Genomic DNA, 27,938 nt, shown 5'->3' on the forward strand with positions numbered 1-27,938 from the left:
GCGGGGCTGGCCAATCAGACGGCGCGTCCGCGTGCCCACCCCCCACCCCACCCCCCCTCGTTCAAGGGCGGCTGCGCGGCGGTCGTTAAGGCGTACGATCCGCCCCGGCCGAGCCTGACGTCGCCGGGGGACGGGAGTCGCCGCAGGACAAACCTTTCCCGGCCGCTCCGCTCCGCCGTTGTGAGGCTGGGCCGCGGGGGGGCGCGGGCCGGGGCCGGCGGTGGCGACGGCGCGGGCGAGGGGAGGCCTCAGGGGGGTGTAGTCGAGGGGGCGAGAAATCGCCACAGGTCTGTCAGCACCCGCCCGCCGCCAGCCCTCCCGGCTCGGTGCCGACCGGGCGAACGGCGCCTGGGCCGTGCCCGCGCTGCTGGAGGTCGGTTGGCGCTTCTCCTCACACGGTGGGCAGGTCCGGCAGCGAATCAAGCTTGAGGGCGGCCCAGCCGAGCCCCAGCCGTGGATTTGGGTAGTCCTGGGGACCTGGTGCTTGCTGTCTTCAGACCCAGAGCACCTTTTGCGTGCCAAGGCCGGAGCTCGTAGGGCCAGCATTATGGGGAAAGTTTAAAACAAATAGTTTATTTTCCCTAGAACAAAAGCAGCTTTCTTTGTACTACAGAAATTTGGCGTTTGTGTAACAAAGCAGATTGTGGGGGAGTCTCTGGTTCATTAGCGCGTGCCAGAAGCCAGGCTATTCTTTAATACGAGCACGACAAATTAACTTCTCCATTAACAATCTGAGTGCAGTAATACAGAGCATTAATAAGTCATGAGAAAAATAAAGGCAGCAGTTGTAATCCAGGCTCAGAACAGGACCAGCAAACAATCAGGGTGCCACCAATATATTCATGGCTCTGCTTGCCTCCAAATCAGCCACTGTACAAATGAGAACATGAACATTAATAAAGGTTGCGTTTAATGCATAAGGACAAGGCCACTGCCAGTATAACCAATAAGAGATCTTAATAATAAAAATAGGTAGCATTTATTTCCCTGATGCATGTGATCCATGCTCAGTTCCACACCATCAGTTTAAAATTGTATGAACAGATCATTTTGAATCTGGGCAGAGTGCCAGGGGTATGCTATGCTAATATATATCCATCTTTTATTAAGAATCCTTCCTGGGTTTTAGATAGCATGCAATTACACAGCCTATGTAAGGAAGAGGGACTAAAGATCACTGAGGAAAAAAGACTGACAGGGAGAAAAGGTGAGCAAGAAAAAGAGCAGACCTGAAGAAGGCAGAAACAAATGGTTGTGTGTGCGGGAAGAGGCTGCCAGGTGGATGTATGGCATGCTGGTTTACACAAGACATAAGGAACTCAATCCTGCCTCTCTTCAGGCTCCTCAGAGATGAAAGAGAGGTCTTGCAAATAGATCTTGCAGTGAGGAACTCCTGCAATGTTGAAGGGCTTCTCCAGCACAGGGCTAGGAGTGTTTCCAGAATTTAGAGTTGGGGCCTTTGTGTTTTCTGACCAAATCTCAGAATTCCCTAATTCACCATGCTGTGCAGGGAAGTACAGGCCTCTCATTTTTGAACTTTGGAAAATCACAAAAGATCTCATGGCTGAAGTGTGAAGTTCTTGTGACTGCTCCAGGCACGAGCAGCGGTGGAACATGTGACACTGTAACTCAGAGAGTGACAGAAACCCTGGGATCTCTCTCAAAATCCTTTGGCTGCATTAACACAAATGACACCCTTGAGCACGTCGTTTTTCCAATCTACTTGCAAGAAAGTTGCTGGAAGTCTCACTGTCCCTTGGTACCACTTTGTACTGAAGACTTCACCTTTGCTTTCACATCTCAAGCAGGTGTGACAGTTTCTGAGCTGCCATTGCAGGTGACAAGATGCCTCCAACCTGCTTTCTGCTTCCCCAGAAGCTGTTCTCTCAAGGTGCAGATAAATGACCTGGTGTTTCTGCAGCTCAGCGTAACTGAGAGATGGTTTCATAAGCTGGGGCTTCATCCCACCCCACATTTGATGGAAGAGGTTGTATCTACAACCATCCAGACACACACATCGCTCCTTGCCTGGCCAAGGTGAGAGATGAGAGTCCAGCGAGCAGCTTAGTCTCTGGATCCTGGGGAATGCAGAGAGCTTGACAGCATCTTCAGCAGAGCGTGGGAGCTCCCATCACCCTGTGCTCTGGAGATGTGTGCTGGAAGCTGATCGGAAGCCTGGAAGGAGAAAGAATAAATGGATGAAGCATGGTGAAGACACACACAGATGAGGAATGAAACTGCATCCAGGATTGTGTTAGCATTTACACAGCCCAGCTTACCCCTAGAGCAACTGGGCATTTGGTCATGTGTAGCTGCACCTGCTCCTGCTCTAACGTGGCCATGGTGCCAACAGTTGATTTTATTTTGCTTTAAGTTGTTAGGAAGTAAAATTATTATAGGCACTTTAGGAACCAGATCCTAATCCTGGTGGTTAAATCTAGCCTAGCATATGATTTCTGAATATAATGTGTATTATATGTGGGTTATTGGTAAGGTCCTATGTTGTCCTTAAGTGCCACTTTTCACAAGAGTTTTTGATTTAATCCACCTTAGTTATGAAAGGTAAGGAAAAAGATAAGAAACACAAAAGTACCCACTTTCACTGTCGACCCTCTCCTTGGTGATGCCAGGTGGTAATTTTCTTGCCAATGACATTCAGAATTGGGACTTTAGGAGGGGAAGAACCAGCTCCAGAATTATGTCCCCGGGCATCAGGGGGTGCACACCTACAAGGGGTGAAGCTGGTGCTGCTGGCCTGGCATGCAGGAGGCAGATGCAGGCAGGATGAGCAGCTGGAAAACCAGACACTGAACTCGTGATGGAAGCTGCAGGACAGAGGGGTGTCACTCTGTGCTGTTAATCACACCCTTCCTGGTCTCTGTCCCTTACAGGTGACTTTGCAGCCTCATGTCTTGGCTTCTGACTGAGAGAAACCATGTTCTCAAAGTCTTCTCTGGGGCTCTGGTGACCCCATTGCTTAGGGAGATTATTCTGAATTTATGGTTTATTTTCTCAGGCAATGCAGGGGAATAAGGTGAACTATCTGCTGCCTAAAAGGGACCTGGACTGCACAATCACAAGGGGAAGAGATGGGGTGAGTCAAGAGATAATGCCAACATTAAAAGATAAAATGGATTAACATCCTGCACGCAGAAAGCTGCGTGGGTGGAGCAAGAGGTTGCAATAGCTATTTAAAAGGGGATGAGACAGCTGGGCATCCACATATTTTTCTCTTAAAAAAAAGAAATCCATCCCAAAAGCTGAGCTTAGCTAACGCTGTCCTCCAAAGTCCATGTCAGCCATCCAGGCTGGCTTTCAGCAGCCAGGAGGTGTCAGAACAGCCTGACTAAAAGACCCTCCTGGCTGACCTACACAGGGCTAACAGCTGATTTTTACCTGCAGGCTCCAGCCAGAGGTTGCAAAAATGATCCATGGCAAATAGCTCACAATCATACATTTCTATTTCTATTTCAGCCTGGGATTTCAGCTTTAACAAGTCGAGACAAATGAGGCCACGCACCGCTTGCCCAAGGCAACTGTTCCAACGTGTCTGCGGGGGACATGAACCACGGTGGAGGGCCTGTTTAGGATGTGATTGAAGAGGTAATTCTCCCTCCCTGTGCAGATGAGATCTAAGTGTGGCTTAAGTAAATTATCGAACGGCTTGTTATAGCCCTGGCTGAGCACCCTTCCTGTGCAGGGCCTGGTTTTTTACATTCAATTTGCTATGAAGTCCAGTGTCACAACAGCATCCCAACACCTGCATGTCTGCACTTATCTGACACCCCTTCTCTGGAAGATGGGACCCTGGGGACCGGCTGCAGATGGCTCTGAGGCACAGGCTAAGCCCCATCAGTTTTCCTAATAGTTTCTGATAGTTCATTCCCTGAAAGCTCCCCCCTCCTGACAGTGCCTGTCCACGGTTTGATCTTCAGGGACTAGCTGATTGAAAGCCAGAAGCACTTTGCTCTTGGCTAAAGGATTTTTAAGAGAAGCATGCTTTATTCACAGCGTGGCACAGGTGAGCGTACAGACCTTGGAGAGGGCAACAACCCTAAAAGCCCTCGTTTCCACACCGGTTCTTCTACCTCCTCAAGAGTCTGATCTGTGCCTGGAGAGGACCTCAATCCCTCCAGCTCCTTCCCTGCTCCCCCACATCACAGACTGAGCTCTGCCCTTTGGTTTGTCATTTAGATGGGCCATTTTTCTATAAAGTTTAAAATCACTTCAAGCACCTTGTGATCTTTCACCCCATCTCTTGGCATTTTTCCATTCGCACCCCAGCAGGACTGGCCCAAGGGGTTCGGCTGGTAGCCTCGCGCAACTGTTCAATGTAAAAATGGCCCCACTTCAGCTTTTCGGGCATTGCCTGGTTCTTGCCATAAACCGGGAGATTTAATCCTCTCTGAAGGCTGTGGTGTATGCGAGGACTCCAAAGAGGAATGGGACCTGTACATGTAAAAGAGACCCGTGCTGCCATGCTGTCAGAACAAAGAACACGCTACAGTGTGGCCTTACAAGGGTGGCCCAGTGCATGGGTCATTTGGGAGCGTGTAAACCCCGCGACGCTGCCATCCCCAAAGAGAGACAGGCAGAAACTTCACTTGCTTGTAATTAAACAGCTGCTCGGGCCGCGGTGGAGCCGGAGGGGCGGCATTTGCTGAGGGGGCTGCTAGGCCGCAGCTCAGCGGGAGCCGCTGCCAGCACAGCCGGGCTGCCGTCCCCTGCTCCGGGGGGTGTCCCCGCCCCTGCCGCCAAGGGGCCCGGCCGCCGCCGGGGGATGCCGGGGCTCGGGCCCGGCCGCCGCCCGGGGGCGGAACGCTCCGTGCGCGGCCGCGCGTTCCGGGGGAAGGAGCCGCGCGCGGGACACCGGCGCCGCCATCATGGCGGCCTGAGGCGCGGCGGGCACGGCGCCGGGAGCCGCGGGGCGGGAGGCCAGGCGGAGAGGCCGGGAGCGGAGAGGTAACGCCGGGGGAGGGAGGTGCCGGCCGCCCGTCCGTCCGTCCCTCCGCGCACCGACCCTTTTCCCTTCCCCGCTCCGCGGCCGCGTCCCGGTGCTGCCGGGCGTGCGGCTCCCCCGAGCCCTGAGAGAGGCGAGCGGGGGACCGGGGCGGCGGTGAGGGGCCAGAGGGCCCCGCCGCGGAACCCCGGGTAAATCGCCCACTGCGGCGGGGCTCGGCGGGGCCCGAGCGCGCTGCCGGGGGTCTGGGGGGCCTGGCTGCGTCCGTGCCCGCCGCCCTCCGGGGGGCTCTGCGTGCCGCTTCCTGCCGCGAACCCCCTCCAGGGAGCCCGGAGGGGCTGCAGCAAGGCCGGCCTGTGGGGAGAAGCCCGGTTCGTCCCCTGAGTGGGCTGCTGCAGCCTTCGGGCAAGCTCCCTTAAAGTGTCTTCCATTTGTATTTCAGTCACTTCTCACCAGCGTAAGTCGGTTGAGGTCGTCCCGGTGACACGGCTGCGCGGACAGGTTGCAATAGCGATGCTGTTGTCTGAACCTTAACTTGGAAAGGGGCAGAGAATTGGCATTTTAGCATTCCTTTCCTAGCAAGGCGTGGATAAAGCCAACCAGTCTTTTGTAACCCCATACACCAGCGTGTGTTTTGATTACCTGTGAGGGCGGACAATAACTTGGGAACCGTGAAATCTGGATTTCATTCCCAGCTCAGTCACTTCATGCGCCCTCCTGAGAAAATTGCCAGTCCTCTGTGTCGGTGAGCGTGGAGAGCAGTGCTGATGTGCCCTCAGGTGTATCAGGAAGCCACATTGAGTGTTATTGTATTGCAGGGATTTCTCGGTTGAAACTGAAGTACTATTCAGTCAGGCTGTGCCTCTGATGAAAAGAACCCCAAAGAGACTTTACACTGAGAACCGAAAAATCTTTGTGTGGAGAGTGCAAAAGATTACCCACTCAAGTTGGGACCATTTATACCTGCAGGCGCAATTGAATGAAGTAAAGTGTGTTTTTAGAAGTTGACTAATAAAGGAAGCTGGCAGCGTTGCCTTCACAAGTCTTAATTTGGTTAGGCATGGTAAAACAGTGCAAACACCTGTGTGACTGTACTACCCCCACAAGGGCGGATGTGGTCCCAGTGGTCATGCAGAACGAGACAGGTTCTCTGGTGTTTGGTTTTCTTCACCCCAGAGTAAAGGTTACATGCTACAGTTGATAATTATTCAATACAAACACAACACAAAGAAACCCTTATCTGCTAAGTGCTTTGTTTGGTGTCTGAATAATGTGCTTCGGAAATTTTTTCTTAGTTGTTTGTAAACAAACAACTTATTTTGTTGAGCTTGTTAATAAATAGTGGTTTACATTTCAAAAGCAACATGTTGGTGCTGGGAGGCAACATGGACACCAGAAATGTCAGGCAGCAGCTGGAGACAAAGACCTCTCTTTACCAGGACTTAAATAAAGCCTTTGTAGAAAGGGTATTTTTATCACTTAAGCTTTCCAGTTAACCCCAAACACTTCAACAGTACAATGTAAACTGGTAAGCTACCTACAGGCCACAGTTCTTTTTTGCATTTTAGGCTCAAAAAGCAATAGGAATTATGTATGCACGCTTTATCTGTAGCTGATATCAAAGGAAAAGGTATGATGTGCTGGCCTACAAGGTGGATCAGTTCTTCATGGAGACTTAATTTAGTTGGTGTTTTGAAGCTGTGTAATGAGGAAGGAGGAAGTCTTAACTGGCCTCTATTAGAGGTAATAATAAACATCTTTGCAGTTAGTATTATTTGGCAGCATCAGTAGAAGAAAAAGTCTGAAACCAGCATGGAATCTAATCTCCTTTCCTACTAGCAGGAGTAGATCCTTTTAGGGAACTGACCGGCCAGTCTGCAGAAATTTTGCGCAGATATTGCATGAATCGTTTTTGCTCCCCAGATAAATCAGCAGTCAAACCTGCTGGGTTCCTGGCCTGCCCTCTGAATGCTGAAGAAAAACCTGGCTCTGCTGACACTGAAACATTACTATGCTGAGTGTACCTTCCGATCCTCTGCCAGACAGAATTCAGCAGAGGAGAAAGGATGTATTAATATCATGTTCTTTTATTGACAGATTGAAAACCTAGAATGGCAGGAGAACAGAAACCGTCCTGCAATCTTCTAGAGCAGTTTATTTTACTAGCCAAAGGTACAAGTGGCTCAGCTCTGACTGCTCTTATAAATCAAGTGCTGGAGGCTCCTGGGGTTTATGTCTTCGGAGAGCTATTGGAGTTAACAAATGTGCAAGAGGTAAGAGATGAGTTTCTATCCTAATGCCCCTTCTGCACTCCCTGTATAAGGGATCTCAGAAGTTCCCCCAGACAACCCGTGTGTGAAATTTCTGTGCCAGGAAGGGTCTGGTGCTACTTACCTTGGTTCTGAGATATTTGTGTGTGAGAGATTGACGTTGTTTTTCCCTGTATATATTAGACATTAAAAAATACCTACATAAAGCTTTGCTACCTTAATGCGATTGCTAATACAGCAAAAACCTGGCATCAGCGCAGTCACAATTTTAAGAAGGCACCTAGCCAGCCAACAATGAAGAAATCCCTTTCTGTTCCTTCATTGTCCTGGAAAGCATAACTTCAATGCGCTCCAAAAGTCTTTGTGAACAGATGTCTAGTGTATCAGGCCTGGGTGGTAACCAAATCCAAACCATTTCAAACCAAGGTGGAAAGTAAGTTCCAGAGCTTTTATTGAAAATGCCTTGCCAGCATGCCCCTCTACTACAGTGAGGAAATCTAGGTTGAGTATCTCTGCAGCTGGGGTAATGTGGCATACAGCAAGTTTGGCTTTCCAAAGGGGCTCTTAGATATGCCGAAAAATGCCTCTATGGTTTTGCAGCATCAAATCCCAAAGTATGTTTTTTTTCCTGAATCTGTGTGCAGCAAATGGTATTAAAAAAAACCACTCAATAAAAATCACTGCTTGGTGCTGCAGTTATTCCAGTGAAGTGTTTGCATGTGAGAGGAGTGCTATTACTTTCCAATGTACTAGCTTGCTTTGCTTTGAAGTTTTTGTGGCTCTGCAGGTAAGCTGTCTTAGCTTTCCCACTAATAGCAAGGATGCTTAACCAACCAACACCACTGCCTGCTTACTTGTCACATGATGAGAAGAGCTGGCCCTGCAGGATGTCAGCTGAAATTGAGCCACTTTTTTCTGTTACCTCCTAAGGTGCCGCACAAAGCGGTTGACAGTCCAAACTGTAGTTATGTTCTGGTGCACAGAAATGGCTGGATCATCTTGTCTCTGAAACTGCTGAAATTTGCTTCTGCTCATGAGGCCTTAGAGCAGGTCCAGCTCTTTAAGACCTGGACATAATTGCTTTTCTGGGTATTGCTTGTCCTATGTAGACTTAAAACGTTCTCTGGAGAAGTTGCCTACCAGGGTTGTCTTGGATGTTACCGTTTTACGTGGAATTTCTTTTGTTTTCTTCCCATCCAGCTTGCTGAAGGGTCTCATGCTGCTTATTTCCAGTTGTTGAGCCTGTTTGCATATGGAACATACCCAGACTATGTAGGTAAGAGACGGCTGCCTGTTTGCAGAGTACGAGACTGGGTTGCCCTTTAGAATTGTCAGAGGCAGTTCTTTGCTTTCTGTGGTAGCTGGTGTAGTGCGGCTGGGTGAAAGTGTCCAAGAACAGAATTTGCTCAGGAGGAGAATTGTTCGTAGGGGGTCTCTGGGTCATATGTGCTTTTGAATTGCTAAAATGTGGAGGAAGGACAAGAGACTATGGTGTTTTACTGGTTTGGATTGGACTGCAGCACTGGATTGAGTTGGTCTGTAGCAGTATTCATTGATGTTCACAGGCCACTTACCTCTGTGGAGTGCAATTTCAGACATCTGTTTTGAAATTCAGATGACACTGGTTATGGAAGCTGCAGAAAACTTAGACAAAATTGTTCTGCATTATTTATAAAAACCTATATGGTTTATGGGATAACCTTTTATTCTGTGATGGCATTGCTGAAACAAAATGAAGCATTTCTTAGCTAGAATACAAATCGAAATAATGACTTTTATACAGCTTCAGAAGGACTATGTGTGAATCATCTTAGTATCTGTCGAGATGTGCTTTTATCTCTGGTGCTTATGCTTCCATTCTGCTACAATTTAACACTTCATTTGTGGGTAGCAGCCTAATCCAGACCATTACAGAGTGTGACAGATAATTCTGTCATAGTGCTGGCTGTCACTGTGGTGGATGAGCTATCGAGTTCCTGTAAGAAGTGGCATCCGTAAGTGCAAGGACTGGAAATTCCAGTGGCTGTGGAGCAACACGAGCCTCATGAATTCTGTGACTGATTAGAGGATGTGTTTGCTGTGCATGGGTCTTGTGTCCCAGCATGTGACAGCGCAGTTTGTTCTTCCTTTTCTAGTGAAGAAAGAGAAAGGGGGAAAAGTAATCAAAATGTAGAGCTCTGAATGAGGTGGGATAGATGGGAGGACTTGAGTGGCTCTGCAACACTAATTTCCATTAAAGCAGATATTTTAAAGAGTTTCTTTGCTTTGGAAGGCTGCCAGTTTCCCTTCTGTTTTTAAATATTCATGAGGCACATGGATATAATACAATGACAGTAAGGCCATCTAGATTAGTAATTTCTCCTCTCTTCCTCAGCCTGGTACTTTACACTTTCAACCCTAAATTCTGCAGCTCTTCAGAGAAATAAAACCAGCTGTATTTACAACCAGATCAGCAAAGGGGGAAGATTTTATTCTGTCAGCTTGCTAATGAAGTAAAAATGACTTGGTGGTAGAAACAAAGCATTGACCAACCGTTTGGCAGGACACCACTTGTGTAGATGTGAATTATGTTCTAATTCCAAAACCAGAATTACCGAAGAAGCAGAGAAGAATGGAATTGCCAACTTGTTTTTTAACTTTTCCCCTCTCTCTCTGGGAGTGCTAATCTGTCATCAGCGGCAGCTCACTTTGCTCACCAGCACCCACAGTAGCTGGAGGAGTTCAGCCTTTCAGGGTTTAGTGTAGTGTAACTAGCCTGAAGTTCTGCGGCCTGGATATATAATTCTTGAAGGAAAGTCCCAAATCTTGTCTTTTTAACATCAACAGCAAACAAAGATAACCTGCCTGAATTAACGGTGACTCAGAAAAACAAGCTGAAACACTTGACGATTGTAAGCCTGGCTTCCAGAATGAAGGTAACGTACACCGTGTATGGTAGCAGTCGTCTTTTTGTTTGTTTTTGAAAATGGCATCGATTCTGTAGTATTGAAGTTGTATCAGCCTGCATGAGTACTCACAAAAAATCCTGCAGCTAGGAAACTACCCGTAATGTATGGTGTTCTCTTGTGGTGCATTTGGGATGTTCATCCATGGAAGTCCACTGGGTTAGATGTGGGGCTGTCTGAACTGCATGCAAATTGGTCAGGAAGGGCTGGGAAACTTTGTATGGCTTCTTCCATGGCTGGAGATGGAGAATCATTCTTAAAAACACTGACTTTTCGTTCTAGAGAAAACTAAGCAACAGTCTTAATTACTTCTACAATCCCATTACCTTTTTTCCTCCTGAATGTGCTATGCCAAAGCTTCAGGAGTTACCAAAGTTGTGTCAGAATATTATGTAGCCTAGTAGCAGGCGTTTGTTCTGCTACGATCAGTCACTGCTCTACTTGCAGGCTGAAGTGTAGGATACAATAAACACTTGGGTCTTGACCTGAGACTCAGCTGTTCATTTTGTCTCTAGGACTGTTAACTTATTCTTGGACTTGCTGTTTTCAGTGCATTCCCTATTCTGTGTTGCTGAAGGACCTGGATATGAGGAATCTGAGGGAGTTGGAAGATCTGATTATTGAAGCGGTTTATACAGATATTATCCAGGGGAAGTTGGATCAACGAAACCAGGTGCTAGAGGTGGACTTTTGTATCGGCAGAGACATTCAGAAGAAGGACATCAGTAACATTGTCAAAACACTCCAGGAATGGTGAGGCAGTCTCTCCACCTTCCTTGTTCCTTGTACATGGCTTGTTCTGGTTTTTTCTTACTCCTCAAAGTTTCAAGTGCTGGCTCAATTTCACCGTGTTCCATTAATCAGGAGTCTTATGCTGTAAGTAGGTACTTGGAGGAAGACTCTATTGGGCATGTTTTCCAAGATCCCATCTAGGATTTAATTTGTGTTATGTATCAAGCCAAACTATACTAGGTCTTGAGATTCTGCTCTCCCCTTAGTTCTTACATGGCAGAACCCTAGTGAGGAGTCAAGGCCTCTTCAAACAGATGTGCCAAACTGGGCTCATGGTCTTATGGTGGGAGCTACTTCCCCTTCTGCTGTTACACTTGATAATGAAAACAGTACAGTCCATTACTTTTCAGCCTTTTTCACTGTGATGAGGACTGCATGGGCGAATTCTAGAGAATCACAGTTCTTTGGAGGGGATGTCTCTTCAAGTCTGAAGATTCAGATGCCTTTGTTTGCCTTCTCTTTGTCCTGCAAATGCAGGCTGCATGCAACCATACTGGGACTGTGGTACTATCTTTTTGTACCTTTGCCAGCAGGCTGCTTCTCATCCTTTTGTAGGATTCCTTTCCCACCCAAACAAATTCTTCTGTAGACTGTGGAGCCTGTGGCAGGTTCTGAGCTGACTGGGAATTGCTTCCTAGTTGCTATGGTAATGAGCGCATGAAAAGTATTTAAACTGCTGGGCAAATATGCTGTCTTGAGGAGAGGGCAGATTTTTTGCTTCTCTGCTCCAACTCCCCCAATCCCATCATGGTGGGAGGGCTCTGGCAGCTTCCAGGACCTTACAGCATTGTTTGGAAGGTAACAATGAACCACTACCAATTCCCTTTCTGTCCTCTCTGGTTATGAGTTCTGTGTTGGAGGAGTGCTCTTGTCTCTTGAACACTTAACAGACAGGGGAATTCTGTCAATCTAACTTTTTGGCTTAATTTTAAAATTTTACTTACTTTTGAGAAATGTGTTGCATCCCTGTTTAAGCAGTAATTCTGATTGCAAAGGAAGTTGAAAGTGCATCGAACCTGCACTTACTTTTTGATGGGCAGGTAAGAGTAACATGGACTGGCTAAAGAATGCTGTGGAATACATTGAATAAACAGCAAAGCTTTTTCTTGCCAGCTTTTTGGAACTCTTAAGCATGAAGCATCGATTTAGTAATCTCCTAAACTTTTAGGTGAGCATGACTTTTCAGATTGCCTGATTGAGCTGCTCCAGAGTGGACTTGTAAACACTGTTTGACGTTGTATCTTGCAGGTGTGATGGTTGTGAAGCGGTTCTTTTAGGAATTGAGCAGCAAGTACTTAGAGCCAACCAATACAAAGAGAACCACCACCGAACTCAACAGCAGGTAGAGATGGAGGTGGGTACAGAGTCACTTCAGACCACTCATCGTTTTTAATAAATGTTTCTTTACTGAGGAGGATAATATGGTAACACCTGGATAATGGTCATGGCTTCTTTGAAGTAGGCTAGCAATCATGCAAACTGGATGTGGTGGTTTGAGGTAGGAAGAAAACACGTCTGCTTCCGTGTGCTAGTAATACCACAAACATCCAATTTGCCCACTCCGAGCAGGTTGGAACTTTTCTTTATAAATTTTTACAAATTTCGGCTAGGTGGCTGCACTAGCTATGGTTTCCTGAATTGATTTGTTAAGAAAACTGTGCTTTTAACACAGAGCTTTGGTGCAATTCTCTTCCTTTTGTACAAGTCAGGAAGGAAGGAAAAAACAGTTCTCTTTGTTTTAAACCTGAAAGTGTAATTAACAAAAATCTCTCGAGTCTCATTGCTTTTGCAAAAAGCATCCTCAGCGGCTTCCTTCGGGGTCTTTCTCTCGGGAATCAAGTTGAGCACCCAGACAGGGCTCTGAGCTCTCGCAGCAGCTGTGACCGGGGAGCGCTCCCGCCTCTGCTCCACGGCAGCTAGGCGATAGATGGCAGCAGGGGCACGCGATTGTAGCCCCTGCTGATGTGTATTTACTTGTGAGAACAAATCTTGGCTAATACAGCTGTAAAGGTGAAAATGGTCCTCCTGAGACGCTTGCTCAGGGTTTATTTCTTGCGGAGTGCTGCATCCCTGCAGGTTTACGTTTGCCTTCTGAAGCAGCATATGCTTGGCGGCTTGACTGGCACCCATGGTGCATTTGGTTTGCCAGATGCCTTTGGCCTGGAGTTGGCACACCTGACTCGAAAACTTGTTTTGGCCTGTGTTGTTTTTTTTTTTTTTTGAGGTTTGCTCATTGTATTTCTGGTGAGCTCTACAGGGTTCCAGGGGACAGAGTATGGTGCCTGGTGCTATATCTCTCCTTTTCAGCAAGAGTAGCAGAAGCACTACTGTTGCCTCGCATGAAACCAATTTCTGTTCCTGCTTCTAGCAAATATCTGTGTCCCAGACAGCGGGCTAGGCCAAATGGCATTTTCTCTTTCTGAGTGCTGCCCTAAGTATAAGTTTGTTTCTTTCACAGTCTCCTTTGTTCTTCCTGCTTCTGGCCAACATAATGGTAGGATGACTGCCTTCTGTACCAAGGCAGTAATAGGTCCCTCCAGCCAGCCAGAAAGGTGGTACAATATTGTGCCATTGTCTCTTAAGAAAAAAAAAAAAAATCTCTAGTTATTCCGTATTGGACCCAGACTGGAAATATTTATAACTCCTGGCTCCAAGTGAGGATGAAACATTACCTTTAATAAACTCAAGTGCAGAGCATGTTTCTGATGGGAGAGTTTATTTTATAATCTCCATGCTACTCCAGGGGTTTTTCAATATGTATATGAGCAGAGTTTCTACTGCAAGGGGAGGAAGAAGCAGGTGCTGATTCACTGTCTCTTCTTGGCCAGGTCACAAACATAAAGAAAACATTAAAAGCTACAGCCTCGTCGTCGGCACAGGAGATGGAACAGCAGCTGGTAGAGCGAGAGTGCCCTCCACACACAGAACAAAGGCAGCCCACAAAGAAGATGTCCAAAGTCAAAGGGCTGGTCTCCAGCCGTCACTAGAACATGCCATCTAAATGTCATTCAGCTAGGAATGACAACAGGAGGAGCAAAAAAGGGCCTGCGTCTCCTTTTTCAGTGGGTTCTGGGCCAGTCACTTCCAGGCTGGCAAATAAAAGCCCTGTTTGAATACAGCTCCCAGTTAGCAGCACCTGGCTAAGTTACACTGTGCAGCCCCTATTAAATTCCAGGGTGTCCTTGTTCTGGTCCTGTAAAGAGAGACTTCTAAAGAGAGGGACTAACCAAAAGGGGCAGGAAAAAAAAATATCTGTGGACAGTTTTGCTCCCTCCCAGCCAGTCTCATTGCTGCTTAACCTTGAGGAAGCTGCTGTACTAAATCAGATCTTGGGAGAACTTCTGTAGCAAGTGTCTGAGTCCCAGGGTTGAAGTGTGGCTACCAAAGCCAGGCTGGGAGCGAGGAAGCCATCAACACAGATCTTTACATTCCCAAAGGGAGCGCAGAAAGGTTTCTAGGCCAGGAACTGCTTTACATGGAAGTCTTCAGCCTTTCCGCTACCCCTGTCTATTTTAAACTGGGGTGAAATTCACACTACCTCGCTCTGTGAAGATGAGATCCAGTGCTGGGCTGTTTACTTAACTGTCTGTTTACTGCCCTTACAAAGCCCTTTAATCTCTCACAGATTTAAAGCACTGTTCTGCATCTCTGAGGCATCAATACAATAAGGAGGAAGTGAGCTGCTCTTTCAAGCCTTCCTTCTTACAGGTAGTTAGGAGCATACTAGAAACTGTTCCTTCTGAATGTGATATGACCTCCCAGAGCTGCTTGTGAGTTGTTTCCCCCATTGATACCTTCAAAGAGTGATGTGTTCGCTCTTCCTTGGATGCTAGTGACAGTGGTCTGCATGGGAGAAGAGCCCGTTTAGTATCATGGCAGGCTGGTGGCCCAGGACCCACTGGCAGGGGTCGCAGCAGCATCCCCTTGCTGAAGCAATGGACTTGACTAGTCTTTCTGAATTTTGAACACTTTCAGGTTGTATTTTCCTCACTTTTTTGTACATTGTTGTGATTCTAAAGCATTTCAGCCTTTGTTTTGTGTTTTTTATTTGTTACAGACTAACTTCAGGTGATTTGCACCTAGTTTGGCAAGGTGTGGGGTTTTTTTTTTAAGGGGGAGGATGGGGTTGGCATTGAAACAGCAGTTCACAAAAAAGCACATTTTAGAAAAAAATTAAAAATGCTGATTTAATGTCAGAGTCTGGAGTCTTGGCTTTGAGGCTGTTTTAGGCTTGTAGTCCAACGACACTTGTTCAATTGAGCATTTATATGATTCTTGATGTTATGTTATCAGAAGGTCTGACTAATCTCCCTGATGCATCCGGGAGGCAGGGAAGTGCTTTTCCCATTTTGTCAGTAGTTTGTCCACATTTGTGCAGAAGGATCTATGGCAAAGCCAGTAGCTGAGCCCAGTGTCCTGAGCCTGAATACCTTTGATGCCTGATTGTGGAAGGTTTGTAGTTGTGCTCTGTATTAGGCCAGTTGATTCCTTCCTCTGGGTCTAGCAGAGTATTGCTTTGTAGTTTGGCCCCTGCATTTCACTTCACTCCATGCTGTAAAGAGAAGGGCTTTCAGTGAGCGGGCAGGGGAGCTGTTCAAACAGAGGACTGTGACAGTGCTCCAGCCCTGCAGCCAGCTGTCACCTGCACTTACTTGTGTAATGCACGTGCCTTCCTCTTATTGCTACCAGAATTCTTTGCCATCTGTGTGTTTTCAGTCCTCAGCCACAGGACTTGTACTCTTGTGAAAGTAAATTCCTCTCCTTCTCCTGCAGTGCAGGCACACCAGCTTTTAATCTTGAGAGGTGGATCTAAATACCTCCCATCCAGCTTCCTCTGGGTCAAGTCCCTTGGTTTCTGATTCTTTGCCAGCTCGCTCTCCCCCTAGAAATGCTAGCCAAAAAAGTCCAAGGGAAGGATAAGTGAATACGAAGCCTTCCCCTGTATCTCAAGGGAACTGTTTCCCAAGCAGCAGCAGTACTAGTTTCTGTACTAACTTCTTCCAGTGTTTAGCTGTCAGCTTCTCAGGACGTGTAGGTAGACTTTGTGTACCCAAGTATAATCGATCTGTGTGATGGAGGTGGACCGAGTCTGTTTATGGCTTCCCGCGGGGGCAGCTGCAGTGTACTGGCCATCCAGTTCCTCACTAGATTTGACTAGTTTGTCACTAGATTGAGGAGAGGTTCTGTGGTCCTCACTAGCTGTTCTCGTTCCTTCCCATTTTTAATATCAGTCCTGTGAAGAGGCTGGAGAATAGAAATGCCTTTGGAAATCGTTTTAGCTCCTCAGCAAGCTGCAGTCTGCTGGGGAAATAGATGTGAATTTGGCATCCTTGGTGTTTAGTCCCTGCCAGTTACAGGAGTCACATTAGTTTGCTGAAGCTTCTTTAGCGTGTTGGAAGTTTTTGAGTTTGTTCTTACGTTTTTGCTGTTCTTAAAGCCTGGCTGGGGGTGAAGATATTATTTATGCTTCAGTACACATTGCCTTTGATCAGCAAAGAAGCAAGGGAGGAAATAGCACTTTGAATAAAGAGCTGTCCCATGCCTGACGGTGATAGAGGACGGAGAAAGGAATGGGGTATTGGAGGGAACCGAGCTGTTTGCGTGTTTGGCTTTCCTGTTGTGCCAGCAATGCGCTTGGTGCCGCAAAAGGAGGGGGGTGTCTTTGCAATGAGCCCAGTCGGAGATGAGTCATTAACAAATGACATGCACAGAGTACCTGGGGGAGGCAAACAGCTCTGCAGCAGCTGGTTAATGAATCTGGCTTGAAGGAAAGAGTTAGAAGCTATTCCAGGAATGAAGCAGAAGGCATAGTTGTTAACAGGGAAGGATGCAGGAGGTGCTATGCTGTTTGAGAAGGGCAGCAGAAAAAGGCTGCATTGACTCCCTGTGACTTCAGGGAGGGCATCAGCTTGGAGTGCAGTTGTGTGAATTGGGGGCTGGTGGGGACTAAATTGTTGGACAGTTTCAAGTGGGGAGTGCCTGGCGAGCCTAATTGTGCTCTGGGAACAAGAGGGAGATGGAAGCAGAAGTGGATTTGATGCAAACTCCCATGTATTGCTTGTGCCTGCTGGAGGCAGCTAACGCCGTTTGTCTGAGCACTGCTGGACACTGCTCCCTGATGTGGGGACAGCATCCTGCCCTACTTTGTTTTATGGCAGCCATGGGCTGCTCCAGCTGCAGCTCACTTCAAGACTGCAGCAGGACAGAGTTTGAGCTATTGGAACTTCTGTTTGCCTCCTCCACCCGGAGGGAGACAGAGTAGATGGAGCTGCCTTCCCTCTGCTCTTCAGGGCTTTATTGTCTAGCTTCATGTTCTGCAGCTCCACTTGTACTAGTGCTTGTTTAATATGGAATTGAGCACTGAGCTGGAAAATGAAAGAGAGGATCTCAGCTGATTGCAGTGCTGGTAGACTGCCCTAGCCCTAAAGCTGTGCCTCATGCTAACAAATGTCCCTGGCATTCCTGCTGTGACTCAGTTGATACCAGCTAACATCAGGCAATTCTGGAACATGATAAAGCAATGCTGATGTCAATCTTTTTACAGAAAAGAAGTTTTTGCTCAAAATCTATTGTTCTTTTACTTCCCTCCTCACCTCCTTAGGTAAGTTGAATGCTAGCTTAGTCTTCTGTTGAGAGCAGGAGGGAAAATCAGTGATGCTGACAGACCCTTCTGTGTTCAGATTTGAGACCCATCCTGCAATCAGTCTTGTGCAGACTTCTGGAATCCCGTGGGTGCTTGTGGAGCTGTGTGCAGGCTTGCAGGTCTCTCTCCATGGACCGTGTACAGGAGTAGGACCTGCAGACCTGCTCTTCAGAGTGAAGCTGGGGAAAGTGAAGCTTTTGTTCCCATAGAAGGGAGCGGTGGTAAGAGGTGGCCATTTTTCTACCAGCCCTGCAAAGTGCATTTTGCTGAACAGCTTTCTGTTCCTGGAAGAGTGGAAAATGGTACAGAACCCAGTGGGCGTTTTTGATTTTGTTTTTAGTGTTTGCTTCTCCTATGAGGGGAAAATGCATTGGTCCATGTGTGCAAGAAGGAAGTTGGGTTTACTCATCACAGGGGAGGCAGAAGGAAGAGTGCCATCAACTTTGATAGCTGTATTAGAATGTAACAAGTCACGTGGGTAAAACAGGCTTTTCCTAAACTTTCAGTTCTGCACAGGTTTATATGAGGGCATCTAAACTGTTTAGGGAGGCCTCTGACCTTGAAAACCATGTAAAGCCCAACTCCTGCTGGGGTAAAACAGTCACAGCTTGTGCATTCTTACGTGTGTTGCTGATGCTGGTTTTGTTACTTCAGTATCTGAGCCTGTTGCAAACTTCGCAATGGAGAGAAACAGCATTGCTCTTTGTTATTCTGAATAATGGAGAAATGGAGAAATTAAAGAACCTGCCTCACAGGTATATAGACCCAGCTAGCCAGATGTCTGGTACCTACTCCCATACAAAGTTTTCTGTTGTTTTTTCCCCTCCAAGTCCTTTATGGCATCTGACCTAATGCAAGGGAACCAAAACCTGAATCTGTCTAGCTTATTTTTGCGTAATCTGAGAGAAAGTAACCCACAGGCATCAAGAATGGTAAATTAAAGTTTAGAGTGATCTCAGCTCCTACTTGTAACCTCAACCTTGTATTTTTATTATGGAATTTTAACCTGACAGTCTGACTGAATTTCTCAGCAGAGTTTTTAGAAGTATGTCATTGTTTCACTCTGCTCTGTGGCAAAGGTCAGTGTCTCTCAGGGACTGTTGACATTTTGCTGATATTTCATCAAGTTTGGCCCTACCACAGAGCTACCAGAGGTAAGTGATTGAAGCTAGAGAGGTGTACTGTAAAGAGAGTGCGTATTTACCCCCTAGCCTAGGCTGCACCCTGCTTCTTAGTGGCACTGTGGTGGTACCCCCTTCTCTGATTAGTGAACCACGTAAGGGATTACTCAGAGCAGCACTTTGCTCACTGTCTCAAAATACACAGGCACGCACGCTTCTTTTTCCCACAGTGTGTAGACCTCACGAGATGCTCTGATATATTTGCTACGGGTTGCAAATTGCACGAGTGTGATAGCTGTGACCATGACTTTTTCTTGTCAAGAAGAAAAGGTGTCTCTGTCTTAGCAAATGAACATACACACTGGAAATTCTAGGTGGTAGTGGTACGCCATAAGGTCATTCAACAGTCCTGAAATGTGTATTTTGCCACAGAGCGCAAAAGAATTTGTGCCAATAGTCCTTGCTTGGTGTAATTTTAGTAGAAGAGAGGACACCCTCCTACAGGTCCAGGTCTCCTATAGAGGCTTGTGAACCTCAGTATCATTAGGGCATTTTTCAAATGTTCGGGCACATGATACCTCTGTGTTTCCAGAAGAGCTGATTGTGGTGGGTAAGTGAAGCCTCGCTCCATCAGAGATCAGCCTTTTTGTGAGTATTTTGAGCTTCTCTGACTGCAGGGTTGTATCTTCATGGGTGCGAAGTTTGGAAGTAGTGCTGTCTAGCCCTCCAGACTCTTCCTGAAGATGCTGTTTACCTCACCAGCCCTAATGTTTCAGTCGCTGTCTCATGATCAGCACAGTCCTAAGGCTGCCTTGCGCTGATGCAATAAGTAACGTCTTGGTGTTTCATTGTCACCTCCGCAGCTGTTAGAGAGCACCAGTTCCTACAGGATCACCTGCCAGCTGTGATGCTATTCCTTTTACATCACGACTGTGAGATGACACCTCTCCTTGCTGGCAGACAAGCCAGGTGGGTAGGCATTGCTCCTCGGAGCTGTTCTGCATCTAGGGAGGCGCAGGCTGTTGCCTGTTTTAGCGTAATGGAAATCAAGGACAAAGGACAGTGTTATAAATAGGGGGCAAAGCGCAGAGCTGTGTCTATTCCAGCTCTGCTACAGCTGCAGAAAGCAACCTTGGGCAAATCGGCTCCTCTGCAGCTGCGTTTCCCAGGACAGCCTTTCTCTTGTGTGCTGACTTGTGACAGAGGTTTGGAAAGTGCTTTGGTCCCCTGGCTGGGCAGAGAGGTTCATTGCTGATGGAATTGAAGAAGATGCATGTGTACGGGAGGGGGGGAATCTTAAAAGCTTTTTAAGCTTTTCCAGAAGTCATCTTCCTCCTGTGTACCATACCCTTCTTTTCCCCTGACACAAATAAGGTGGTCCACTGTGGGAATATCAGCCTGGAGTATTATGGGTAATATGCCAGGTTAATTATGGAGGGGGCAGGAAAAATAGCCTGTGTCGTTTTCAACAATATCAAAGGGATGCTACCTAATGATTTTCCTATTAGCTCTTTTCCCAGCCTGCCAGAGTCACTGCAGAAGTGTCATTTACAAAGGCAGTTTGCAACTCATTACCCTGGATTTTCACTGTAGTTCTGCTCCAGAGAGCGTGGGCTTTTGCTGTGTGCCCCAACCTAATGAATTGCCTGATTCGGTTAGTGCTGCCATCCCTTCTGACAAGGTTAGTTGCTGACTGACAGGAAGGGGCCTGAATTCAATTCCCTTCTTGTTTTCAACTCACGCTTGTGTCAAGCGCAGGCTCCCTCTGGAAGCTGCTCTGTGATCCCTTCCCTTTGTTTTTCTGCATTCTGAGGGAAGCAGCCCATGCTTGGAGAAGTCCTAGAGCAAGTGGCAGGGGCATGTGTGCTACTGCCCCCAGCAGTCCCTGCTCAATGCCTCAAGTCCCTTTCCAGCTGGAAAATTCCACTGTTCTCCTGCTCTGGGACTCTGGGATTTTCTTTTTCTTCCATTGATTTGGGATTTGCTGTCACCTGAGCTGGGCTTTGTAACCCTTCAGCAATAAATACCTTGGAAAAGTTGCATTAATGGTACCAGGGAAGAACATGCAGTGCAGGCTGGGGGAACCAAACGGACTTCCCACACATTAGAGGGCAACTCTGTCCCTGTTGTGAGAGCTCCAAGGTCTGCTCTGGCCTGTTTGGGCTTTGCAAGGCACTTGTACAACAGCTCTTGCCCTTTTTCACTGGAGAGCAGTGTGCTTTTTCAGGCTGAGGGCCTATGGCTCGTCTCATGGTAGGAATAGCTTCTGGAGAAGGGAAATCAAGGCTGTTCCCATGTCATGTCACAAGTGCTCCCACTTGGAAGCTGAATGTGGCTATTGCTTATTCAGCTGGTAGCACAGGAAACGTATAGGTCCTGAGTGCTAGTTTGACCTGAGTGTGAACAGAGGAGCCTGGGACTCCTGCCACCCTCGCTCCCAGATGTGTGTATACACCTCTGCTAAAGGCCATTCTCTGAGCGTGCTGCTGAGATGTCAGATGCCACCCCCCTGAGGCTGCAGATTTCATCCAGGACAGTTCTTGCTGTTCAGTTATGCTGTTTCCGGGCTGGAATGTGGGAAGGGGGTTTTCCAGTGCTGGCCTTGTATGCTTTTACTGGGTGTTGTGAGGATTTGACCTAGCTGGCCCACAAGGGAGGCAGTGAGGTGAGATCAATTTGTTTCTACTGCACATGATGCCTCCTCCCCTATTAATTAGATTCCTGTGGCCCCTCACTTTCCTGCTGGCCTCATTTCCTACTGAGCCCCTGTCAGGGAGACCCAGTTGTGGCCTTACTAGGTGCTTGCTGTGCTCTAATGAACCATTTCTATGTCCTGTTCTGGCCTGTCCACCAAACCGAGGAAGGTGCTTGTCAGCACTCTGAAAACTGATCTCTACTCGCAATGCCACTCTCTGCCCGTCAGACCCACCAGTCTGGCTGTGCCACGTGGGTGCTAAGGTTGAGTGGATCTGGAAGTTTTCCCAAGTGCTCTTTCACCCCCAAGTGCTGCCTCCTCTGTTGCACATAAGCTCACTCCCCAACGTGGGCACCACGTTCCTGTCCTGCAGGTGGGAAACCAGTGTGCTGAGGAACAGGGTGACTTATCCCCAGTCAGAGCGGAAGCAGCAAGGCGAGGAGCCAAGCTGTTATCCCCTCCCTCTGCCCAGGGAGCTCTTGCTCAGATCGCTCGCCTTCTGCCAAACTAGTGTCCTTTTGCAATGCAGCTTTGTCCTTTTCCTTGGGCTTACTCTTTTCCAGGAAGCCCAGTGAAGGAAGGAACCCGTGCTGTGGGGCTACGCTTTTCCCCTCGGACTACGCTGCAGAGGAGAAACGGGAATCCAGACCGTATGCGACCCCAGGCTGGGATCTCTGGGATCTCCCTCAACCTGATCTCAGGTTGTGCTGCACTTAGGTGGTCAAAATTGAATTGAATTCCTGAGACTGAGTTCCCTCTGCTCAGTTGAGGAGAGGCCCCCTGTCACTGGGCAGATGGTTTCATTCCAGCTCTGGCTTTGCAGCAAAAAGCCAAAACTGGGAGGGGAATTGGCCCCGTCTTGGTCCCAGCCTGGTACTCTGTTGTGGTCACTGCTTCATGCTCAAGGACCAGGACCCTGAGGGGGACCCGCAGTACCATCCCCTTTCACCACTGTTCAGACCTGGTGTGCAAGGTCTGTGCAGGAGGTGATTTCCTTATTGTCCTTTATGTTTGCTGGGTGACAGCAGACAGTCCCCTCTGATGGACATCTCTTTAGGAGCTCTTGGTACAGCCCCTCTTTCCCTCTAAAGGTGTGTGGAGCCAGTAGGGTGACCTTCACCAGGGTTGTATTTGCCTCACAGAGCCCTGACAGTGGGCTGTTGTTACCTACAGACACTTCTGGAGGGCTCTAGCTGACCCTGAGGCAGGGCACGAGCTGCCACTGCCCGTCCTGCCTCCCTCCCAGCCCGGCCTCCCAGGGTCTTGATTTTGTTCTCCATAGGCAACATCTGACATGGTCCGTCAGCTGCTGCTCCCCGTCCAGCTGGACTCTGTGGGCACCGCGAGGTGGGTACCTGTCTCTGACGGAGGCTTTGATCGTACGAGGCTACAAATGTCACGTGCGTGCTCTTAACCTGATGATTGAGCTCTCGGGACGAATCCTCTTGTTCTGTAAACCTAATGTTCTCTAATAGTTGGGGAGAGTCTGGCTGGAGGTTTCTATGGTTTCCTGGTGGTTGCTAAGGAAAAGGATCTCTCTGCCTCTAGGTCTTGGTGACTTTCTTTTTGCCCTGTCCTAGGCACCAGAGCCCAGCAGAACATAATGCTCGTTGTTTCCCAGCCCACTACAATGGTCAGGGCATAATTTGTGACTCCCGTCACGGCTGGGCTGGGTGCCTGCCACTCTTTTTTTTTCTAAGGCGTCTTTGAAGAACAAGACCAAAGAGCCTTCATGCAGGAGTTTGTGTGTTTGCTGCGCTCCCCACCCCCTCACTTGCTGTTTCCTTTAGAGCTCCAAGTCATTTTAATGATTTATTTCATGCACTTTACATAGCAAGAAGCTGTAGCAACAGCTGTGTCCGTGAATCCTTACCAGGCAGCCCTCGGTATATTTTAGTCTGTCTATGTATTGTCCCAGGCACAGTTAAATAAATCTCTGCTGGAGGAAGGGACTTTACAGCTTAGCAGCAAAGGTTTGGCGAATGGGAATATCGACAAGATACTTAGTGAGCTGCTGGATCCTAAATAACAGCGCCTCCGGCATAAAGCTCTGCTCCCACTAGCGCAGCCGGGGGCCGGATCCAGCGCCGTCTCTTTGTTGCTGTCAGCGGGGACCGCATCTCCGTACGGCGCCCAGTGGCAGAGCTATAGTTACGGGATGAAATTTGGACCCAAACCTGCAGACTGGGAAGCGGTTAAAATGCGTCCAGGCCGAACGCTGCTCTTCTCACTCTGCTCTCAATCCGGGTCTAGGCCGTTGAACGTGGTGGGCTTGTTTCCACCGGTGCCGCTCAGGATCTGGGTGATAGACGGGTTGCCCGAGGCTGTGTGCTCTCGCAGGGAGCTCAGCTGGGTTCTGCGGAGGCTTGCAGCTGCACGCAGCGCCGGGCAGGATTTGGTCCGTCAGAGCATCACAGGGTTTGGGTGCAAGTTTACTTTTACATAGAGGATCAAAGCTGGCCTTTCTCTTGCTCCTGACTTTTCTAAAACATCTGAACGATTTCTTCTTTAACTCTATTAAAATCAATCACTCTTGACATTTAAATTGTATGTGAATTTGATAAATAAAGACAGGTTACAAAATGCCACACGGAATGATTTTTTTTTAAGTTTTTCAACTACTTAGGACAAAAAATGTTACAATGCTTGACTTTTCATTTAGTTACATAAATAATTTTTTTATAAATATCTCTTTATAAACAATATATAAATAGCTTTACAACATAAATACATTTATGCATGACATGAATTTACAAACAGCAATGTTATACAGCTGGCTTCATCAGTCTCTTGGAAAAGCACTGTCCCTTGTCTTGGTGAGTGTTTGTATATATAATATATATAAGGTAGAGAGCACTTTTTAAAAAAATAACAAAACCAAAACAGCTGGTGCCATGACTCCTCGTACCAAAAAGAAAAACACAGCCACATCTTTTGTCCATTCCAGGGGGGGTCTCTGCTCTTCGAGGCGTTGCCTGGGGGATGGCCCTGCCTGGCCACGGTAGGAGAAAATGGACTACAGTTTCAAAGCCCTGCGAGGAATGAGAACAAAGTGCCTGTTAGTACTTGCCATATAACACCTCTTACCCATCCCAAGCTGAAACTCCTGGGAGAATAATCTTGGCATAGGGCTGGGGGGTGCTGAAGTCAATAGAAGCCCTCTGAGCTTTTTGCTTGTGCTAAAGCAAGTAAGAAGCTCACCCTTTGCTTTCTGGCTATTGGGTATTTAGGGGGGAGGCTGAGAGAAGTGTGCTGTTGTTTCTCCTGGTCCGGGGTCTAGCAGAAGTCGTTTTTGTTATGAGAATTTAATGAGAGAGGATGGGTGCAAGCTGGCTGCCCGCGTGCGTGTGCTTCTCAGAGCCCTGAGCTGGGCCATTCCTTGGGTGACCTGAGGAGCCTCTACGGGAGGGAGCAGAGGAGCAGCACCCATCCCTCCGGGCAGGGCCATGCACCAGCACGGGGGTCCTGCAGACACCGCCGGGCCCTGCTCTTCCCATTGCTCTGCAGAGCAGCAGGATGCCTGGATCTGGTCCCTTCTGTGCCCGTTTATGTTACCGCTGGGCCAAGGCACGTCCCTGCGAGTGGGGCAGCGCCGCGCCGTGGGATGAAGAGCGAGTGGCCTGGGCTGCAGCAGGCGAGCGCTTCCCCAGGTGTGAGTTCAGCTACGTGTGACCTGCTGGCAGGGACCGTGCCAGGGTGGTACCTCCATCCCCCTCATCACCCTCAGCAAGGAGCTGCTGTGTTTCTCCCAGACCGGTCACTGCGGGGAAGTGACACTTCTCCTGCCCATCGGTCCCTAAGCACTGTGGCCCTGGAGGAACTTCTCCCAGCTTCGCAGAACCTGCTCGGATGCAAAGCCTGAGTTGGGAAAACGCTACCCTTGGCTGTCACCACAACTAGGAGACACCTGGGGAACTTGTGTATTGTTTTTCCTTAAATTAAAAGAACTGGAGCATGGCTGAGACAGCTGCCTCACTAATCCTCCCATCACAGGCACGTAGGGGGTACCCTGCCCTCCTAACGCACGTCCGTCTGTCACCTGTGTTTGTCAAGCACAGGGAGCAACCGGGAGCGTATGGCTGCCCCGGAGCCGACGGGTCTGCCTGACCCCGGGGGATCTCCCGGGGGTCTCCGGTCCTTCTGCCGGGACAGGCCAGGCCGCCGGGCAGCGGGCGTGCTGCTGGGAGGGCGGGCGGGCAATTAAACCCAACTTGGGGCTCCTCCTCTTTACACCCGCAACGCCGGGCTGTGCCGGCGGCTCCGCGGGTTCGCTACCTGCAATCCTCGGCCACGGCGGGGCCGGGGTGTCCCGCCAACGGTGTCCCGTCCCCCCCCGCCCCGGGCCCGCCCTCGCACTCACCACCAGGGGTCCCTCAGCAGCCGAGGCCGCTCATGGCGCCGATGCGGTCCAGCTTGAGGCCGAAGCAGCCCTTGCCCAGGCTCTTCTTATGGAGGCCCTTGTGGCGGCGGCCCGGCGGGTCCTGCAGCAGCCGCGCCCAGCCCGCCCGCGGCCGCGCCTCGCCCCGCGTCTCCCGCGCCTCCCGCGGCACCGACCCGCCGCCGCCGCCGCCGCCGCGCTCCTTGTCCCGCTCCTTCTCCCGTTCCGCCGCCGCTTCGGGCGGACCCGCCGCCGCTGCCGAGCCGCGGGAGGCCTGGGGGGGGAGATGGGGGGAGAAGGTCAGAGCGCCGCCGCCCCCCAGCGGCCCCCCCCGCCGCCGCCCCCCGCTCAGGACCCCCCCCCACCCGCATCAGGGTAAGGGACCCGCAGCGGGGTCGGTGTATCCCCGCGCCCCCCCGCGATGCACACCCGGGGTTGGGGTCTGTGCGCACCCCCTCCCTCAGCAGTGCAGCCCATCACCCCGCGACTGTGCCCGGGGCATCCTCCCCCCTCCCCAGATCCATGCTCCCTGCCCTGGGGTCAGAGCATCCCCCTACCCCGCACCACAGCGGTGCCTTCCAGTCCCACCAGCACTGTCCTAGTCACTGCGTGCTCCCCCCTCCTCCCCAGCTGGGGTCACTGCATCCCCCTCAAAAAAGGGCTGGTGGTGCTGCACACCCCCCCCCCCCAATAATCTGAAGGGGCCCGAAAACTGTCATGGGATGCAGTGACCTCAATGAGGTCGATCATGGTGTCCCCCTGCCAGCTTTTGGGCCCCTTCAGATTTTGGGGGGGTATTTCTGCCCCCCAGCCCACCTCCGGGGGAGTGACACTACTCTGAGCAGCCCTCCCTGTACCCCTGCCTTCCAGAGTGTCCCCAGCAGTGGTGGGGAGATCAGGGCTCCCCTTCCCCACTGCCCCCTCCCCTAATTAATGCTCTCTGGGTCCCCCCACTCCTGCAGTTCTGACCCCCCTTCTGCACCCCCTTTCTTACCGCCCCCCCCCCCCATCTCCCAGGCCCCCCATCTCTCTCCCTGCTCGGGACTGCTGCCCACCAAAGCCCTGGGGTTGCTCACCCCCATTCATCTCCCTGACCCCCCCCTCCCTTATCACCCCTTTCTCTGCAGCCTGCACCCCAGTTTCTTACAGGGACACTGCCAGCCCTGTCCCACCACTGTCCTGGGGCACCCCTCAGTCCATGTCCCCGTCTCTGTGCCCAGCCCTCGGGGCAGTGCCACCCAGTGTCGGTGGCCACCGGGCCATTCCTCCTCCTCAGCACTGCAGGACACCCAGCTCCCTGGGACACCCCGATTTGGGGTACCCCTTCCCCGGGGGACGCCCCGGGTGCCCCTGCCTGGCCTGTATGGGCAGGGCTGCCTGGAGGACTCTGCCCTCGCACCCTGCCTGTCATGCACCTGCTGCCCGTCCCGCTCCGGGTCTGCCCCCCTTCCCCAGTGCCCGGCACAGAGCGGGGTCCAGGGGTGACACCAGGGAGCAGACTGCCGCCCTCCCCGGCCCCACTCCCGCAGGGTACGGGGCACACAGCGTCCCCCTCCAGCCCCTGGTTTGGGGCTGACGTCCCCAGGACACGCACTCTTTGGGACAGGCTGGAGAAGCAGGGGGTCCCCTAGCACTCGAAAAGCCCACAGGGAAGGAGGACCCTACTTTGCACTGACTCCGCTGCCCCAGAGTCACCCCAAGTCTCCCCCCTGTGCCATGAGGACCCTCAGCGGGACGGGGAGAGGAGGGAGAGCCGGGGGGCAGCTCCAGCCGTACCTTCTGTGGGAGCTGAGACGCCGGCTTCGCCTCCAGCCTGACGGAGAGCAGAGCGAGTAAAAGTCCACCAGCCAGCAAGGGTGAGATCTGCATCCTGGGAGGCCGAGAGAGATGGGGGCCGGGGGGGCAGCGGGGAGCCAAGGGGAGCCCCGGGGAGAGGCCGGGACCGACGGGAGTCAAAGTTCAGAGCAGAGCCCTGAGGTCCCTCCTGCCGCCTGCGAAGTGCCGAGCTAGTGAACTTGGGCTTTCTGCTTCATTCATTTTATAACCCAACCTGCTCGGTGATGTCATCTAAACCCAGGTCCAACCCGGCCTCCCACTCCACAATAGCAGGAATTTAAAGGGGGGGGGGGTGTCC

At 50.0% G+C, this 27,938-nt stretch overlaps 2 protein-coding genes across 10 annotated transcripts; one reads left to right on the forward strand and one right to left on the reverse strand.

Moving 5' to 3' along the window:
* Positions 1-72: 72 nt before the first annotated feature.
* Positions 73-25,383, forward strand: COPS7B (COP9 signalosome subunit 7B). Of its 9 annotated transcripts, none has more exons than XM_074834080.1 (10): positions 84-180; positions 3,017-3,094; positions 3,475-3,603; positions 7,058-7,233; positions 8,431-8,506; positions 10,057-10,145; positions 10,726-10,928; positions 12,216-12,321; positions 24,374-24,484; positions 24,934-25,383. In XM_074834080.1, the coding sequence occupies exons 4-10, from the start codon at positions 7,072-7,074 to the stop codon at positions 25,096-25,098; spliced, it is 912 nt and encodes a 303-aa protein (XP_074690181.1). In that variant the 5' UTR covers positions 84-180; positions 3,017-3,094; positions 3,475-3,603; positions 7,058-7,071; the 3' UTR covers positions 25,099-25,383. The 9 variants fall into 9 exon arrangements, 6 of the variants coding, with proteins under 6 accessions (XP_074690183.1, XP_074690181.1, XP_074690180.1 ...); XM_074834079.1 differs by lacking the exon at positions 84-180 and adding an exon at positions 208-2,891; XR_012624306.1 differs by lacking the exons at positions 84-180; positions 24,374-24,484; positions 24,934-25,383 and adding exons at positions 216-2,891; positions 13,796-22,773; positions 23,680-24,014.
* NPPC (natriuretic peptide C) lies at positions 24,012-27,799 on the reverse strand. Its single transcript, XM_074834086.1, has 3 exons — positions 27,581-27,799; positions 25,787-26,078; positions 24,012-24,458 (listed from the first exon to the last, which is right to left on the reverse strand). The coding sequence occupies exons 1-2, from the start codon at positions 27,671-27,673 to the stop codon at positions 25,800-25,802; spliced, it is 372 nt and encodes a 123-aa protein (XP_074690187.1). The 5' UTR covers positions 27,674-27,799; the 3' UTR covers positions 24,012-24,458; positions 25,787-25,799.
* Positions 27,800-27,938: the final 139 nt, after the last annotated feature.

This window comes from Strix aluco, chromosome 9 (genome assembly GCF_031877795.1).
Source record: "Strix aluco isolate bStrAlu1 chromosome 9, bStrAlu1.hap1, whole genome shotgun sequence".
Lineage (NCBI taxonomy): Eukaryota > Metazoa > Chordata > Aves > Strigiformes > Strigidae > Strix > Strix aluco.

Coding starts and splice junctions, on each gene's coding strand:
- NPPC (XM_074834086.1), bottom strand. CDS start 27,673: ATGCAGATCTCACCCTTGCTGGCTGGTGGACTTTTACTCGCTCTGCTC. Junction 26,079..27,580: donor CGTCTCAGCTCCCACAGAAG/GTACGGCTGGAG, acceptor CTCCCCCCCCAG/GCCTCCCGCGGCTCGGCAGC.
- COPS7B (XM_074834082.1), top strand. CDS start 7,072: ATGGCAGGAGAACAGAAACCGTCCTGCAATCTTCTAGAGCAGTTTATT. Junction 8,507..10,056: donor AACATACCCAGACTATGTAG/GTAAGAGACGGC, acceptor TAACATCAACAG/CAAACAAAGATAACCTGCCT. Junction 10,929..12,215: donor GTCAAAACACTCCAGGAATG/GTGAGGCAGTCT, acceptor TGTATCTTGCAG/GTGTGATGGTTGTGAAGCGG.